The sequence below is a fragment of the Malaclemys terrapin genome, chromosome 25 (assembly GCF_027887155.1).
Source record: "Malaclemys terrapin pileata isolate rMalTer1 chromosome 25, rMalTer1.hap1, whole genome shotgun sequence".
Classification (NCBI taxonomy): Eukaryota; Metazoa; Chordata; order Testudines; family Emydidae; genus Malaclemys; species Malaclemys terrapin.
This window is the reverse complement of record NC_071529.1, coordinates 9457169-9474454: the sequence shown is the minus strand read 5'-3', so window position 1 is coordinate 9474454 and position 17286 is coordinate 9457169. Positions and strand designations below refer to the sequence as shown.

The following is a 17286-nucleotide window of genomic DNA, read 5'->3' as shown; positions in this document are numbered from 1 at the left end:
GAGGCTGTGTGGTCACGGACCAGGAGTGGCTGCTCACCAAGCAGTTCGGAGAACCACTATTCGGCAGCCCAGATCGCACCCTGGGGAACATCACACCCCCATATACCCGAGCGGGGGCCCTACCTGCCGGGGCAGGGGAGGCTCCTGGTAACTGGGTAGGATCTTGAGAACCACGCTGCCGGTGGCGTTCTTCAGCATCTCCTGCAGCACCTTGGGGTCGTTGCCCACCTCCTTGCCGTTCACCTCCTTGATGACGTCGCCCACGTGCAGCAGGCCCTGCTGGTCAATCATGCCGCCGTGCAGGATGCGGGCGACCACCAGCTCGCCCCGCTCCACCCGGAAGGTCACGCCCTGTGGGCGGAGGGGGGGCACGCACCTCAGAGCCTGGCCCTGCGATGGCCAGGCCCCCGGGGAATCATGGGGAGCCCTGGAGCCTCAGCTGGGCCCATCGCTGCACCCCATTGCCCCATGGCCTCCCCGCGACACCCAGCCCAGCCCCCCAGCCAGCTGTGTCCGACGGGAGGGTGTGAAAGAGGGCGAGGGGAAGAGGGGAGTGAGGAAGAGGGAGGGGAGGAGGAGAAAACAGAAGAAGAGAGAGGGAGGGGAAGAGAGGGCTGAGCTAGACGGGGAGGGAGGGGGAGTGGGGTTGATGAGTGGAGGATAAGCCCATTCATCTGTTACCCCATAGCCAGACAAGGCTGGGGGCAGAAGGGGGCTGGCCCCCCAGGCCCTAGGGTAGGCAAGGACTCTGTGTGATGGTGGAGACTCTGGGAAGGGACCTTCCATCCCCACACACCCCTATCCTCACATCTCCTCCCCTCAGACTTAGCCCCCCCACACACTTCCTCCCCTCACACTCACACACCCCATCCCCACACACCCCTATCCTCACATCTCCTCCCCTCAGACTTAGCCCCCCCACACACCTCCTCCCCTCACACTCACACACCCCATCCCCACACACCCCTATCCTCACACCTCCTCCCCTCACACTCACACACCCATCCCCCCACATCTCCTCCCCTCACATTCACACACCCCATCCCCACACACCCCTATCCTCACACCTCCTCCCCTCACACTCACACACTCACACACCCATCCCCCCACATCTCCTCCCCTCACATTCACACACCCCATCCCCACACACCCCTATCCTCACATCTCCTCCCCTCACACACACAGCCCCCCAACACCTCTGTCCCCACACAATCCCTCTCCCCATACACACCCCCATCCTCGCACACCTCCTCCCCAACACTCCCATCTCTACACCCCCCCCCGTTTCCCATACACAAACACACCCCTTCTTCCACACACACACCCATCCCCGCAGCCTCCTCCCCCCCACACACCCTCCCCTTCCCCTCTCTGCGGCGATGCTGAGCTCCGGCGCCTCGCCAAGCGTGGGACAGACCGATTAATAGAGCGGCACTGATGCCCTGCTGGGGGGGGGAGGGAGGCCTGGATGGCAGCCGGCGCTGTGGGGGAAGGGGCTGCGGCTTGACCCCGGAGGGGTCTTCCCAGCCTGCTGTGCAGACAGAGCTGTGGGGAAGGGGGCCAGGCCTGCACTGAGCAGCCTGTGTTACTAGAGAGCTGGTAATGCTCAGAACCATCCTTCCTGTGGGACGTTCACGCCCCTGCCAGGCTCCCCGTGGGCACCCGGCTGGCTGACAGGAGCCCCCACCCCAGCCACCCCCACCCCCAGGCTCACCAGGTGCTCTGCGGCCGTCTTGCGGATCCCCACCATGCGCACGGCATCCGGCGGCACCGGCTGGTTGTTGAACATGGGGTCCAGGAGGGGGCTGGGTGGGGGCGTCTCGTAGCTCTTGGAGGCCACCGAGTCGTGGGTTTCCAGGAGAGACTGAGACCCCAGCGTGAGGGGGGAAAAGGGAGGGATGTTAGCATGGGAGGAGGGGCTTTGTCCACTGCACACAGAGCGCAGACAGGAAACAGACTGGATCTCCCCCGGATCCCAGCCCACGCGGCATGGACCAGATCCCAGCCTGTGTGGCACAGACCAGATCCCAGCCAGCTCCAAGCCTGCATGGCACAGACCAGATCCCAGCCTGCATGGCACAGATGAGATCCCAGCCAGATCCCAGCCTGTGTGGCACAGACCAGAGCCCAGCCAGATCCCAGCCTGTGTGGCACAGACCAGATCCCAGCCAGATCCCAGCCTGTGTGGCAGAGACCAGATCCCAGCCAGATCCCAGCCTGCATGTACAGACCAGATCCCAGCCGGATCCAAGCCTGTGTGGCTCAGACCAGATCCCAGCCAATACAGCACACGAGCCTAGATCATGACCAGATCCTAGGCCGCATGGCACAGGCCAGATCTGTACCAGATCTCAGCCAAACTCTAGCTAATGAGGCCAAAACCAGCTCCCTGCCAGATCCCATATCCACCCTGTGGCTGCTTTGCTCCCACTGTCTGTGCTGTTCGCGCCCCACCTTCTCGGTGTATCCAACTGCGACCTAGTGTCTAAAGCCCAGACCGGGAGCTCCCAAGGGCAGGGGCGGGGGCTGGTTCTGGGGAGCTATTTGCCCAATTGGCCCCTGATCCCAGGAGCAGGTCCCGTCACGCTACCACCTTCCAGAGGATAAAGCATTGAAAGCAACATCGTCTGGACTGTGGCATGACCCAAATCCCAGCTAGAGCCCTCCCACCCCGTACACAGCCAGAGGGGCGTGACCCTGACCAGCCTCCCGCCCCCCAGATCCCAGCCGGACCCCTGCCACACACACGCACCCAGAGGGGCGTGACCCTGGCCAGCATCCCCTCCGCCCTGCAGATCCCAGTCGGACCCCTTGCCACACACGCGCAGCCAGAGGGGTGTTACCCTGGCCAGCATCCCCTCCGCCCTGCAGATCCCAGCCGGACCCCCTGCCACACACGCGCAGCCAGAGGGGTGTTACCCTGGCCAACCCTCCCCACCCCCCAGGTCCCAGCCAGACCCCCTGCCCCACACACACAGCCAGAGGGGCATGACCCTGGCCAGTCCCCCCACCCCCCAGATCCCAGCCAGACCCTCTGCCCCACACACGCAGCCAGAGGGGAATGCACAGCCCCGCCCAGCGCCCCGCGGCGGCACCTGGAAGTGGGGCTCCTGCAGGATGCCTGCCAGCTCGGCGGCCGCGCTGTTGCTCCCGGCGACGTGGGCGATGTCCTGCAGGATCTCCTGCACCAGCTCCACGTTATTGTCCCTCACGGCCTCCAGCTTGGTCTCCTCCAGGCGCTCGTGAGCCTGCAGCGGGGGATGAGAGAGCACAAACAAACCCCCATTAACCTCGTCCGCCTGGAGCCCCCGGCTGGCGAGCCCCAGACGCCGAGCCCTGCGCGGAAAGGAAGAGACGGGGGGGTTTGTGAGGCCAAACCAGGCCCCCCGCCCCGCCCTGTGACACAGATGTCCGATCACATGGTGCTTAATACCCCAGCATCTGCTCCCAGGCAACAACAGGATGGCGGGGGGCAAGGGGCCCGTCAAGCTGCGCGGTACGTGCCCGTCTGCGAGGCCAGCCCCACCCAGCCCAGCAAAATGCAAAGGGGGGGGGCGGGAATCCGCAGAGACTCGGCCACGCGGCCACACCAGCTGTCACAGCAGTTGATCAGGTCTCCTGGTATCTTGCATGCACCCCCCCCCCCCCCCCCCGTATTCCTTGTTCGCCCTATAGTGCTGGGTATGCACACACACACACATACACACACACACAGAGTGCTGGTATGCATGCACACACACACAGTGCTGGTATGCACACACACACACACGCACACAGAGTGCTGGTATGCACGCACGCACACAGAGTGCTGGTATGCACACACACACACACACAGAGTGCTGGTATGCATGCACACACACACAGAGTGCTGGTATGCACACACACAGAGAGAGTGCTGGTATGCATGCACACACACACAGTGCTGGTATGCACACACACACACACACACACAGAGTGCTGGTATGCACGCACACACACACAGTGCTGGTATGCGCACACACACTCACACACAGAGTGCTGGTATGCATGCACACACACACAGAGTGCTGGTATGCACACACACACACACACACACACAGAGTGCTCGTATGCGCGCACACACACACACACAGAGTGCTGGTATGCATGCACACACACACAGTGCTGGTATGCACACACACACACACACACAGAGTGCTAGTATGCACGCACACACACACACAGAGTGCTGGTATGCACACACACACACACAGAGTGCTGGTATGCACACACACACACACACACACACACAGAGTGCTGGTATGCGCGCACACACACACACACACACACAGAGTGCTGGTATGCGCACGTGCACACACACACACACACACACACACAGTGCCGATATGCATACACACACACACACACTCAAGCCAGCATCCAGGCAGGCACACGCGGACACACACACACACAGAGTGCCGATATGCATGCGCACACACACACACAAGCCAGCATCCAAGCAGGCACATGCGGGGACACACACACAGAGAGCAGGTGTGCACACACACACACACAAGCCAGCATCCAGGCAGGCACACACACCTCCTCCAGACACTAGCCCTCCGGGAGAGGCAGGGGGTGGTCTGGGCAGAGGAGTGGTGAGAGAAGAGTTCGGGGGGGGGGGGGTTCTAGGGAGCAGAAATCTCCCTCTCCTGAGTGCCCCCAGCTCCCTGGGCGTGTGCCTCCGGCACTGCATCGCCAGCCCCCTGCCAGGCTCGGCATCCAGCCCCCAGGGGGACCCTGGCAGCCCAAGCCCGGGAGCAGCCTAGCAATCCAGCCCATCTTTAGCCTGCTTGAATTGGTGCCTGTCCTCTCCCGCTCTGCCGGTGCCAGTGACGGGGGCTGGCAGGGTGGGAGGTTGCTGCCTGGGCACCCAGGGGAGCGATGCACAGACGGGTACTAAAAATAATATTGTCACACACAGACTCACACCCACACACTGGAGCCAGCACACAGGCGTGTGCACAACACACAGGCTGGAGCCAGCATACAGGCGGGCACCCATGTGCATACACACATACACACACACACACACACAGAGGAGCCAACGTACAGGCAGGCATGAGCGCACACCCACCCACCCATGTAACTAGCATGCACCAAAGTGTAACCAGTCGGCACACAGACACACACACACACACACACACCTACTCCCAGAGTCTCCCACCCACCTCCTCCCAGTTACACACACGTCACCCCCACCCAATCAACTCGTACGCTGACACGCCACACGTGCACACACGCCTTGCACACACACCCACGCTCATGACCCCCGGCTCCAGACCTGTGCACTTTGAGATTGGGCAAGGGACCTGGGGGAGCCCAGCTGCAGCCCAAGGACACAGAAGGTGGTGACCGTCTATACCAGTGCGGGGGCAGTAAAACTAGAGCTGGGGCCAGGCCAGACATCAGCTGCTCCCACATTCCCAGCCACACCCAGAAGAGCCTGCCCTGGTAGCAGCTAGCCCAGCCACGGAAATGGGGGTGCCAGGCAGGGAACACCAGGGACGACTTTGTACCAGAGGCGCCTGCGGCAGGAAGATGGGGACAGGGGATGCTGCACTCGATCCGGAAAAGCAGGTTCAAACTCAGCCGCTGCCCCTTCCCCGGCCACCCCATGCGACTGTACCTTAGCCAAGGATCTTACTATTGGACTCTCCATGATGCCGCGGAGGAAGATGAGATCCAGGTCGGCCGCCCCGGTGGAGTTGGGCAGGTCGCTCAGGTTGTCCAGCACCTGCTGCATGGCTGGGGGAAGAAAGGGGGGGTGGGGGAGAAGCGGGCAGGGTGAAAGCAAGAGAATCCCAGCGCAAGGAAGAGGGGCAGAGACGGAGGGAGGAGGAGAAGAAAAAGCCACATGGGCGGATGTCAAGCACGGCTACAAGGCAACGCAGATGCAAGCGAGGCCTTTGCCGCCAGCCGGCGTGCTCGGCCTCGGGGCTGTAACCAGCGCTCAAACGGACGGGTGACCTATGCTGCCCCTGACCCGATCCCATCACATAAACCCCCCAGGGTCTGATCTTCCCCCGGCCCACAGACTCCCTCCCTGAGGACGAGATTACGGATGGATCCTCCCCTACCCCTGCCTCTGCCAGGGCATAGAGTTGACCCAGACCCTACCAGCAGGATTCACCCACCCACAGCCTGGCACACTCCCTCCCAAGCTGCGACCATCTTTAGAGAAGAATCAGCCACGTAGCTGCCCGGAATGAGCTGCTCGGGGCGCTGGCAAACGGATGAGGGATGCAGAGGTCTCAGTGACAGCCCCGCCCCCGTCCCCCCAGGGTCCCTGTCCTTCTGAGACACCCTCGGGCCAATGAGGAGTATGTCGTTTCAGGCCAGAAAGGATCATTAGGTCATCTTGTCTGAGCTCCTGTAAAGTCCAGGCCATTGTCACCCAGAAAGATGCCCTGAGCCCAATGACTTTAGTTCCACTTTAGCCAGCGCTCGGCAGACTAAACTGTTGTGAGCCCCAGGCAGAGAATGGGGCCACCAGAGCCCGAGTCCCCTACAACCACAGGGAATTGACTAGGTGAGAGACGCCCAGATGAACCTAGCAAGTGACCCCCGCCCCGAGCTGAAGGCAAAAAACTCCAAGGTCCCAGCCAATCAGCCCAGGGGGAAAATTCCTTCCTGACCCCAAACCTGGCAATCAGCGTGACCCCGAGATCGGTCAGAGTAAAATCATCCTGCTTGGGGACCCCTGGGAGAAAGGCCACTCCCTAACCCCCTAAAACGGGGCCGATTTGAGTCTGGCTATTAGCCACTTCATCACCACTGCCCCCTGCCCTGCCCCCTCTCTGTACGCAAATGGCTGATCACTCAGGCAGCCATGAGATCCCCCACTCTCCCACCACCACCCCGACTGGTAACGGCAGGAAAAGGTGCATTTTCCCCTTAAAGAAACAAACAACCGAGAATTTCCCAGCACCACCCTGGAGGGCAGGAGACGGATGTGGCTGTAGAAATGGGCTAGGGTGGAGACTCCGGATGGGGAGGGCGAGCAAGCCGCAGGCTCTGCCATCTGCAACTCAGCTGGCCTCCTGCCCTGTCCCACGTGCCCGGCTCGCTCCCGGGTCGCTGAGAAGTGACCCTAATCGAGGAACAGATGCCGCCACCCCCAGGATCCCGTCCCTTTAAGGGTATCGGCACTGGCTCCAGGGCTCTTAAAGGGGCAGGTGGGAAAAGAGAGTTGGTCTCAGATTGGAGCAGAAAGTTTGGCCTGGACCCCATAGTTCAGATCTGGGGGGTTCGAGTGAGGCCCATCTCCACCAATGGGGGAGCAAAGTGAGGGGAAGGATGGCCCAATGGTTAAGGCGCTGGCTCTGACACAAACTCCCTGCGTGACCTTGGGAAGGTCACCTAGGGTGCGTCTACAGGGCAATTACTCCCCCGCCGCTAGCCCATGCCAGCCGACGCAGGCTTGCAGGGCTCAGGCTAAGGGACTGTTTGATTGCAATGTAGGTGTTCGGGCTCAGACTGCAGCCCGAGCAATCTCCAAGCCGAACAGCCCCTTACCCTGGCCCCCGCGAGCCCGGGTCAGCTGGCACGAGCCAGCCACAGCGTCTAATGACAGCATAGATGTCCCCTCGGTCTGACTGGGCCTCGGTTCTCCATCCGTGACCCGGGGATCACGGCACTGCACTGCCCTTGCTCACAGGGATGTGAGGAGGGTAAATATACTGAAGATTGGGAGGAGCCTGGATGCCAGGGATAGGGTAACGTAGGAAGCTGCGCCGCCCCTGATGGATCAGGGCAGTACACCCCCTTGACTTCAAGCACACATCACCCACCCTCCCGGGGTGAGCTCCCCGCCCCAAGCAATAGCCCCGCTGCGGGAGGAGCAGCCCCAACAATCCACCTGGACTCTGCCCAGCAATGATCTCCTTCGGGGGAGTTAAATATTAAACACACTGGAATATTTATAGCAACTTTTTTGTGAAGGGCGGGGGGGGTGGAAAATCAGTGGCTCAGAAGGTTGTAGGGAAAAGAAATATGAGGCTTGGGCAGAACCTAGGAGGGGTACAAGTGAGCGGGTGGGGTGAGGGGCAGGGTGAGGGGCAATCCTGGATTTGGGGGGATCCCATTAGGGGTTGGGGGAGTTCTGAGGAGACAGCCCAGATTTGGTAGATCCCTTTATGGGGTGAGGTGGGGAATCCAGGGTTCAGGCGGATCCCGCTCAGGGGTTGGAGTGGGGGGTGTTATGGGAGAAACCCTGGATTTGGGTCACCGGTAGGACCGCAGCCTGGACCAGCCGGCTCACTGGAAAACGCCTCGCAAGGCACCTCGACTGCTCAGGAACGGATCCCCCTCCCCCCTAAAAGATGTGTGCCCAAAACACAAACAAGCCACCGAGGCAGCAAGTGACGAGCATCTGTCCCCGAATGCCCCATCCACCAAGCTCATTAATAAGTGAAACGATGCGGAGATTTGGCTCCGGGCCACTAAGCGCAGCAGTCGAGCGTGGTTGGGGGGCGGGGGCGAGCAACCAGGCTGGAGTCTGTTTACTGCTCCGTGCTGCCCGCGTTCCGGGGGGTGGCGCTCAGCGGATCAGACCCTTTTCCTGGACTCCTGCTGCGGTAATGTGAATAAAAATAATGTTTTTGGAAGCGGGGGGAAGGGGAAGATAAACACATCTGTGTGCAAGCCAATGGGGTGGGGGAACACACGCAGCATTAGGGATGGACAGTACAGATCTGTGAGTCGGCACATGTGCGAACGCACACGCATGCACCAAGTGCCTTGGAGCAGGTAGTGATTTTGTTCTGGGTTCGTACAGCACCTCGCACAACAGGGTGCTAGTGCACGACAGGGCCTCAAGGTGCCAATGGGCAGATGTAGGCGTGCGAATGCACACACACGTAGCTGCACGTGCAAATGTGTTTTTGAGTCTGGGCAGGGATGTGCCTAAGCCAGCGCCCCGGTATCTGCGTGCAAGTGTCTGAACATACAGGCTGGCGTGTGAGGTCGAGACGTGCACTAGCTCTGTCTCCACATGTGTACGTGGGTGGTAAGTGCAAGTGGGTGACAACATGTGTGCTACAGAGCCCGGGTAGAAATGTGGGCACGGGTGCAGGCAAATGTGTGCCCCGCATAGAATCTCAGGGTTGGAAGGGACCTCAGGAGGTCATCTAGTCCAGCCCCCTGCTCAAAGCAGGACCAATCCCCAGACAGATTTTTGCCCCCGATCCCTAAATTGCCCCCTCAAGGATTGAACTCACAACCCTGGGTTTAGAAGGCCAATGCTCAAACCACCGAGCTATCCCTCCCACCCTCGTGCCAAACTCTCTGGAACCGGACTTCCACACAAGGGAAGAGCAGAGACGTTTCAACGAACACAGGCTGAGAAGCAAGACCCCGCGGCTCAGCACAATGGCGTTTTGACAGTCCTGCCATTAAACGGTTAACCCAGAGGCAGTTCTGAAACAAGCAGCAGCTCTAATCTGCAGGGGTCACCAGCCGGCTAAGGGGTCACATCCTCCCAGTAGTCAGTCCCCATTGCATCTCTGGCCTGGGGAGCACAGGAGCTGCAGGCTTCCAGAGACCGAACTGAGGCCAGCGTGCAGCCATCGCAGTAACGACATGGCTTGTGCATGTCAACACGGCGTTGCTCGTGTCAGCAGCACACCTCCTCACCAGGAACGCTTGCTTCGATTGTACTGTCCGCGGGGTGCATGGTGGGACGGCTCCCGAAAGCCAGTGACAGTCCTGACGTAAGCAATGCAGCGGCACTCCAAAAAGCCAACACAATCAGGAAAGGGATAGATAATGAAAGAGAAAATATCACAACGCAGCGTCTACACGGACACTGCATCGACCTAGAGTCTACCCCACTCGCGGAGGTGGAGTTAGTAAGTCGGCGCAGCGAGGCAGTTACAGCATGAAATGGACACGTTGCCATTTCCACGGTAGCTGCCTTGTGTCGATCTAACTCCGTAGCATAGACCAGTGGTTCTCAGCTGGGGGTCCAGGGCCCCTGTGGGGCCGCGAGCAGGTTTCAGGGGGTGCGCCAAAATAAGCCAGAGAGCAGGGCTGGCGTTGGACTCACTGGGGTCCAGGGCAAAAAACCAAAGCCCTGCCACTCAGGCAGGACCGGCTCTAGGCACCAGCCGACCAAGCAGGTGCTTGGGGCGGCACCTGGAGGGGGGCGGCGCTCCGGCCGGTCCGGGAGAGCAGGGCCCCGGCCGGGCTCGCCGCCCTCCCCTGCCGTGCTCCCCGCCAGGGGTTCGGGGCCGGCAGGAGGCTTTTTTGCCTGGGGCGGCAAAAAAGCCAGAGCTGGCCCTGCACTAAGGGCTGAAGCCAAAGCCCAATCAACTTAGCTTGGCGGGGGGCCCTGTGGAGCGGGGCCCTTGGAAATTGTCCTGCTTGCTACCCCCAATGCTGTGGGATTTTTATAGCATGTGGGGTGGGGGAGGCCTCAGAAAGAAAAAGGTTGAGAACCCCTGGTGTAGACCCAACCAACGTCTCTCACCAAAAGCTCTTAAGCAAAGGACGCAGTCGTGGGGTAATGGAAAGGGGTAAATAGCGGCGTTCCCCAAGGATCTGCACGGGGACCAGTGCTACTCACCCCATGCAAAAACAATCTGGAAAAGGGGGTGAGCAGTGAGATGGCAAAATTTGCACACGACACAGAATGACTCGAGATCGCCGAGTCCAAAGCAGACGGCGAAGAGTTACAAAGAGACCCCACTGAACTGGGTGACTGGGCAACAACCTGGCAGATGAAATTCAGTGTTGAGAACTGCGAAGTCATGCACATTGTATGGAGAGTTGGGATTACGTTTCCCAAAAGGACGGGGTCTATATTAGCTGTTACCCCTCCAGAAAAAGATCTTGGTGTCACCGTGGTTAGTTCTCGGAAAACACCTGCTCAATGCGCAGCGGCAGTCAAAAAAAGCCAACACAATGTTGGGAACCATTAGGAAAGGGACAGATAATAAAAGAGAAAATATCGTAATGCCACTGTATATATCCATGCTAGACTCACACCCTGAATACTGGGTGCAGTTCTGGTCGCCCCGTCTCAAAAAAGATATATTGGAATTGGAAAAAGTGCAGAGAAGGGCGATGAAAATGATTAGGGGGCTGGAACAGCTTCCATATGAGGCGCGATTAAAAAGACCAGGGCTGTTCATCTTAGAAAAGAGACGACTAAGGGGGGATATGATACAGGACTATAAAATCATGACTGGTGAGGAGAAAGTGAATAAGGAAGTGTTATTGACCCCTTCACATACCACAGGAACTTGGGGTCGCCCGATGAAATGAATATGCGGCAGGTTTAAAACAAACAAAGGGAAGTATTTCTTCACACAGCGCACAATCAACCCGTGGAACTCCTTGCCAGGGGATGTTGTGAAGGCCAAAAGTATAACCGCGTTAAGAAAATAATTAGATGAGCTCATGGAGGATAGATCCATCAATGGCTATTAGCCAAGATGGTCCAGGATGCAACCCATGTTCTGGGTGTCCCTAAATCTCCCACTGCCAGAATCTGGGATTGTTCGACGGGGGATGGATTTCTTGAAATTGCCCTGTTCTGTTCACTCCCTCTGAAGCATCTGCCTTCGGCCGCTGTCAGAGACTGGATACAGGGCTTGATGGATCCTTGGTCTGACCCAGTGTGACGGTTCTTATGTACTCTGCCATTGCAGTCCTGGGCTCCCCAATACACACAGCTCTGCTGATGCCCCTCAGACCTGAGCCATCTATGGACCTCAGGTACCTTGATGATTATCTGCAGCACCTCCTGCTATTCAACCACTATCCCTGAAAGAAAGCAAGCCCCTTGTGTCCACCAGTGCGGTGGGTGCCAAGACTACCCAGGCGCCAGGCTTTCAGCACCAGACACCTTGATGCGTTGATCCTTGGTGGATTCCAAGCCCAGAGGGTGAAAGGCCAAGGAGAGAAACAACCCACGGCACCCTCCTCTCTGAGGCTGTTGTAGGTACCAGTCTCCAGTCGGGGATGCCAACCTGTCACGGAGTATTGGGGGACTCAGGGCCCTGCACCCCCGGCTTCCTGCGATTCACCATGACTCTCAGCCAGCCAGTAAAGCAGAAGGTTTATTTGGATGACAGGAATACAGTCCAAGACAGGTCTTGCAGGCACAGACAACAGGGCCCCCCTCAGTTAGGTCCAGCTTGGGGTCCCAGGGCATCCCAGCCCACCCCCCTTTGGGGGGTCAGAGCCATCTCTGCCTCCCAGCCATCTCTCCAGCCCGCTTCCAGCACTCTGCCTTCAGCGACCCCTCCCACAGCCTTTGTTCAGTTTCCCAGGCCAAGGAGTCACCTGGCCTCCAACCCCTTCCTGGGCTCCCATGCTACACGCCCAGGTATTCGCCCTCGGGCAGACTCAGACTCCCATCCCCCAATGCAGACTATCCAGCCACACTCCCCTGTCAGCATTCACACACCACAGTAAGAACAGGCCCAGTTCGTCACACAACCCCCCTCTGTCACCACCTCAGGGACCCGCTGAGGCAACTGCGCCCAGCACTGCATCTGCCCATTTATAAACCACTGTCTAAACACAAGGGAGATCGTTCATTTCCAGCCTGCCCCCCAGAGAAACCCCTTTAGTCCAGTGCATTTCAGTGGAGATAAGAGACGTAGATCCAATTTTCCTTCCCCCAAATGCCTGTATTAATAACTACAGGCCAACTCCTGCCCTCAGGGATACCCCACTAGAGTCAATGGGGGCTCCCTAGAGTGCACAGAGCCACCCATGGGGCGAGCGATGCCCTGGTCAGCAAAGTAAAGGGCCCCTGCTGGCACCCAGCTCTTGCACTATATATACCGAACCCCCTCCCCAATACAGACCCCGGGGTGAGCCAAGGGCACAGGGAGACCCCAAAACCCTGGTCCCAGTCCCCAAAGCCCCAGTTAGCAACAATGCCTTAACGTGCCAATACAGAGGTGGGGGGAGCTGAACTGACGTGTCCCACCCCCCCAGAGATCAGCTATTGCGTAGCGGGGGGGGAGGGAATATCCCCGCCCCATTCATCTCTTTGGAAGGGATGGGAAAAGCATGATGGATGGGGACCAACCCCCCCAGAGACCCACCCCCTCCCTGCCCCCCGAATTCCAGGCAGAGCTGCCATCTGGGCAAAGCTCCCAGCCTGCAGCAACCCACCTGCCCTGTGCCCATTCCTGGTGGGCAGAACCTAGATTTCCATCCCTAGGGGAAAGGGGCAGTGGGGAAATGAGGGGGCAGTGGTTCCCCTGGGGGCAGGGTTGGCTCGTGCACAGCCCCTGCCCCCCACTCATCTCAGTGCCCCTTTTCCTTCCTTTGCTGGGGGATTAGCTGCTCCGTCGCTGGCCTCCTCTCTTCAGCCCTCCCCCCCGCCAGCATCTCCGACATCTCACGTCGCAGCTCAGCTCGGACCACAGCCCCGGAGGCAGCAGGGAAGGCGGGCCGGGGGAGCCAATCCCCCTCATGATGCCAGAAGCAGCCTCCCCCCAGCCACGGATTCTCCCTACCTTCCCTGCGGAGCTCGGACTCCTCCGAGGAATCCAGCGAGATCCCCTCTAAGGAGACGCCACTGGCGGGGCTGCTGCTCATGGCTGCGGTCAGGGATGCTCAGAGACAGGCTTTTCCACACTGCTGCTCAGAGACGCGGGTACCCGAGCTGGCTGCCACGGCGACCGTCTCCCGCTGCCCTGACAGCTCGCCCGCCCAGGCGATGGATGGGGCTGAACCCGACGCTTTTGCAGCGTGGGGAAGGGCGGAGGAGGCAGAAGCCACTGGCTGGAGAGAAGACCAGGCATCTCCCCAAAATGCCAGCCAATCAGCCAGCTCGGCTGCCGGCAGCGTGATTGGCACAGGCAGTGCTGGCACCAGATGGCAAAGGTGGGCGAGAGCAGCCGCCTAAGGGGGAGTTGTGACCCCACCAGCCCTGCTGCCTGGAGAGACCAGCCGGCCAATGCAAAGCCCGCCAGTGAGTGGATCAGCACCAGGAACTGGAGCCTGGGGCAGGTGTGGTCCTAGTGGACTTACTATAGGTCTGGGAAGTGGACTCCTGGTTTCTATTCTCAGCGCCACATGTTACCTAATGGATACAGCAGAGTCCTGGGAGGGCTCCTGGACCTGTTCTGAGCTGGTGGGAGCATGGCCTAGTAGTTACAGAAGGGGACGAGGAATCAAGGCACCTGGGTTCTACTGCCAGTTATCTCCCACGGGTTCCAGCAGGGAGACTGGGAGTCAGGGTTCCTGGGTCCTACTGCTAGCTCCAAGAACATAAGAACGGCCATATTGGGTCAGACCAAAGGTCCATCAAGCCCAGTATCCTGTCTTCTGACAGCGGCCAATGGCAGGTGCCCCAAAGGGAATGAACAGGCAGGTTATCATCAAGTAATCCATGGCCTGTCACCCAATCCCAGCTTCTGGCAAACAGAGGCTAGGGACACCATCCCTGCCCATCCTGGCTAATAGCCACTGATGGACCCATCCTCCATGAATCTGAAAGGAAGGAAGTAGGGTCTAGTGGTTCCAGCAGGGATCCTGGGCATCAGGACCCCTGGGTTCTATTCCTGTCTTTGCCACTGAGGTTTTGGGCAAGTCACTTCCTCGCTCTGTGCCTCAGTTTCCCCATGTATAAAATGGGGACTAACAACAGACACCCCTCTGAGATCTACGGAGGAGAAGCCCAATACCAGCACTGAATGTTGGTATCATTATTCTGTAGCAGGCTTGGGATTTTTCAGTGAACACCCCCCACACACACACACACACAGTAACCAGGAGAGCTGAGGTATGAGGTGCTTTCCCCCCCCAGCTGTGTACACGAACGGGCTCGCCCACAGAGACACAACGGGTCCGGCTCTCCAACGCCCCACTCCACCTGCAATCATTCACATCCACAACGGGAACGACTGACCCCATTTTCCAAGGCAATGGAGAAGAGGTCCATGGCTGGCTGCATCCCATGGAAAGTGCAGCAGGGAAGGGGTTAACTATGACATCTGGGAGCACTGAAGCTTTGGGAAGGTTGATTCTCCCCACTCCATGCATAGCCCCCTCCCTGTACACACACACACACACACACACACACACACACACACGCATGCCACAGCCCTACGCAACAAACAACACACATTGAACTGACACCCACGGCTTCTCACCCACCCAACACAGCACGTACACACACAAGCACACAGCTCCACCCAACACACACAATCTTCACATGGTGCACAACACACAGCTACACAAAACTCACACAGAGCCCCATGCAACACACACACGATCACACTGGACCCCACAGCTTCACACGGCACACAAATACACACACACACACACACAAGAGCCCCACCCAGCGCGCACACACAACTGATCATACTGACAACCACAGCTCCACATGGTGCACAAACACACAGCTACACAAAACACACACACAGAGCCCCACCCAACACACACCCCCACAGCTTCACACACCCAGCCCCACATGGCCCCCACGCCCCGCTCAGCCCGAGACCCGCCCATTCCAGCCTACCTGCAGGGCTCTGCTCCCCCTGCCCCTTCCCTGCCTTTGTCCCCTTCTCAATGGGGCAGGGGGTAAGCCTCGCGCCCCCCCGAATTATTAACCCCTTCCTGCCAGCAGGGGCGTAAGGGCCGCGGGGGATGAGCAGGACCACGGGGGAGGGGGGAGGGGATGGTGCACCAGGCACCCGGCAGGTGGGAAAGGCCCCGGTCCCAAGTCCCTCCCCAGGGGCCGGGGGCATTGGTGCCTTAACCCCTTTAAGGCGGGCATTGGCACTGGTGCTATTATACCCTCGTTGCCATGGCAGCAGGAAGGGATTACATCCAAGGACGTTAAGCCAGGACGGATACAAATTTAAAGGGACAGCGTCGACCCACCCCACCCCCAGCCTGAGCCCCTCTCGCCCCAAATCACCTGCTCCCCCTCGCAGTCCCACCCCCGTCCCACTCCCTTCCCACCCCACCTAGACCCCATCCCACCCCCCACAGCCTGACCCCATCCCACCCCCTGCCTGACCACCACCTCCCCACCCCAGATCCCACTCTAACCCCAATCCCCCCAACCCAACCCCCTTCCCACCGCATCCAGCCTGACCCCATCCCACCCCCTGCCTGACCACTTCCCACCCCACCCTGACCCCATCCCACCCCCTGCCTGACCACCACCTCCCCACCCCAGATCCCACTCTAACCCCAATCCCCCCAACCCAACCCCCTTCCCACCGCATCCAGCCTGACCCCATCCCACCCCCTGCCTGACCACTTCCCACCCCACCCTGACCCCATCCCACCCCCTGCCTGACCACCACCTCCCCACCCCAGATCCCACTCTAACCCCAATCCCCCCAACCCAACCCCCTTCCCACCGCATCCAGCCTGACCCCATCCCACCCCCTGCCTGACCACTTCCCACCCCACCCTGACCCCATCCCACCCCCTGCCTGACCACCACCTCCCCACCCCAGATCCCACTCTAACCCCAATCCCCCCAACCCAACCCCCTTCCCACCGCATCCAGCCTGACCCCATCCCACCCCCTGCCTGACCACTTCCCACCCCACCCTGACCCCATCCCACCCCCTGCCTGACCACCAACTCCAGATCCCACTCTAACCCCTATCCCCACAACCCAACCCCCTTCCCACCGCATCCAGCCTGACCCCATCCCACCCCCTGCCTGATCCCTTCCCACCCCCCGCAGCCTGACCCCTTCCCACCCCACCCTGCCTGATGCCATCCCACCCCCCGTCTGACCACCAACTCACCACCCCAGATTCCACTCTAACCCCATCCTCCCAACTCAACCCCCTTCCCACCCCACCCAGACCCCATCCCACCCCCTGCCTCACCCCTCCCCACCCAGACCCCATCCCAGACCCCTGCTGGACCCGCATCCCACCCCACCCAGCCTGACCCCTTCCCACCCCCCTATCTGATCCCACTCTGACCCCATCCCCCACCCCAACCCCCTTCCCAGCCCTGACTGGCCTGGGTGGGGGAGGGAGGGGATGGAGAGAAACAGAATCTGCCTGAGACTGGGATTAACCCTTAGAAAGCCAGGTGGATTCAGAGGCAGCTAACACCCAGGGACGTTTCATGTGGCTACTGGGGGTGGAAGAGGGGGCCTGGGATCTGACTTGTCCTGCCAGTGTCAGAAATGTACCTGGTCTCTATGCAAACCAGCACCCCCACCTCTGCTGTTCCTGACCCCCTGGGCTCTGCTTATCCTATTACAGGGGGAAACAGAGGCACAGAGACCAAGTGACCCACGCAGGGAGTCTGTGGCAGAGG

General features: G+C 59.8%; 1 protein-coding gene across 5 annotated transcripts in view; it reads right to left on the bottom strand.

Annotated features, from left to right (window-relative positions):
• MPP2 (MAGUK p55 scaffold protein 2) overlaps positions 1-17286 on the bottom strand; it is a 45661-nt gene that overhangs the window by 18717 nt on the left and 9658 nt on the right. Inside the window, exons 1-5 of one of the 5 annotated variants that reach the window (XM_054014623.1) lie at positions 13500-13581; positions 5648-5766; positions 3096-3248; positions 1715-1864; positions 124-351 (exon numbers count right to left, since the gene is read on the bottom strand). In XM_054014623.1, the coding sequence (XP_053870598.1) occupies positions 124-351; positions 1715-1864; positions 3096-3248; positions 5648-5766; positions 13500-13581 (732 nt within the window). Of the gene's footprint in view, positions 1-123; positions 352-1714; positions 1865-3095; positions 3249-3433; positions 3470-5647; positions 5767-13499; positions 13582-17286 lie in introns of those variants that run through there. The other 4 variants (XM_054014624.1, XM_054014625.1, XM_054014628.1 and 1 more) reach the window with 4 other exon arrangements.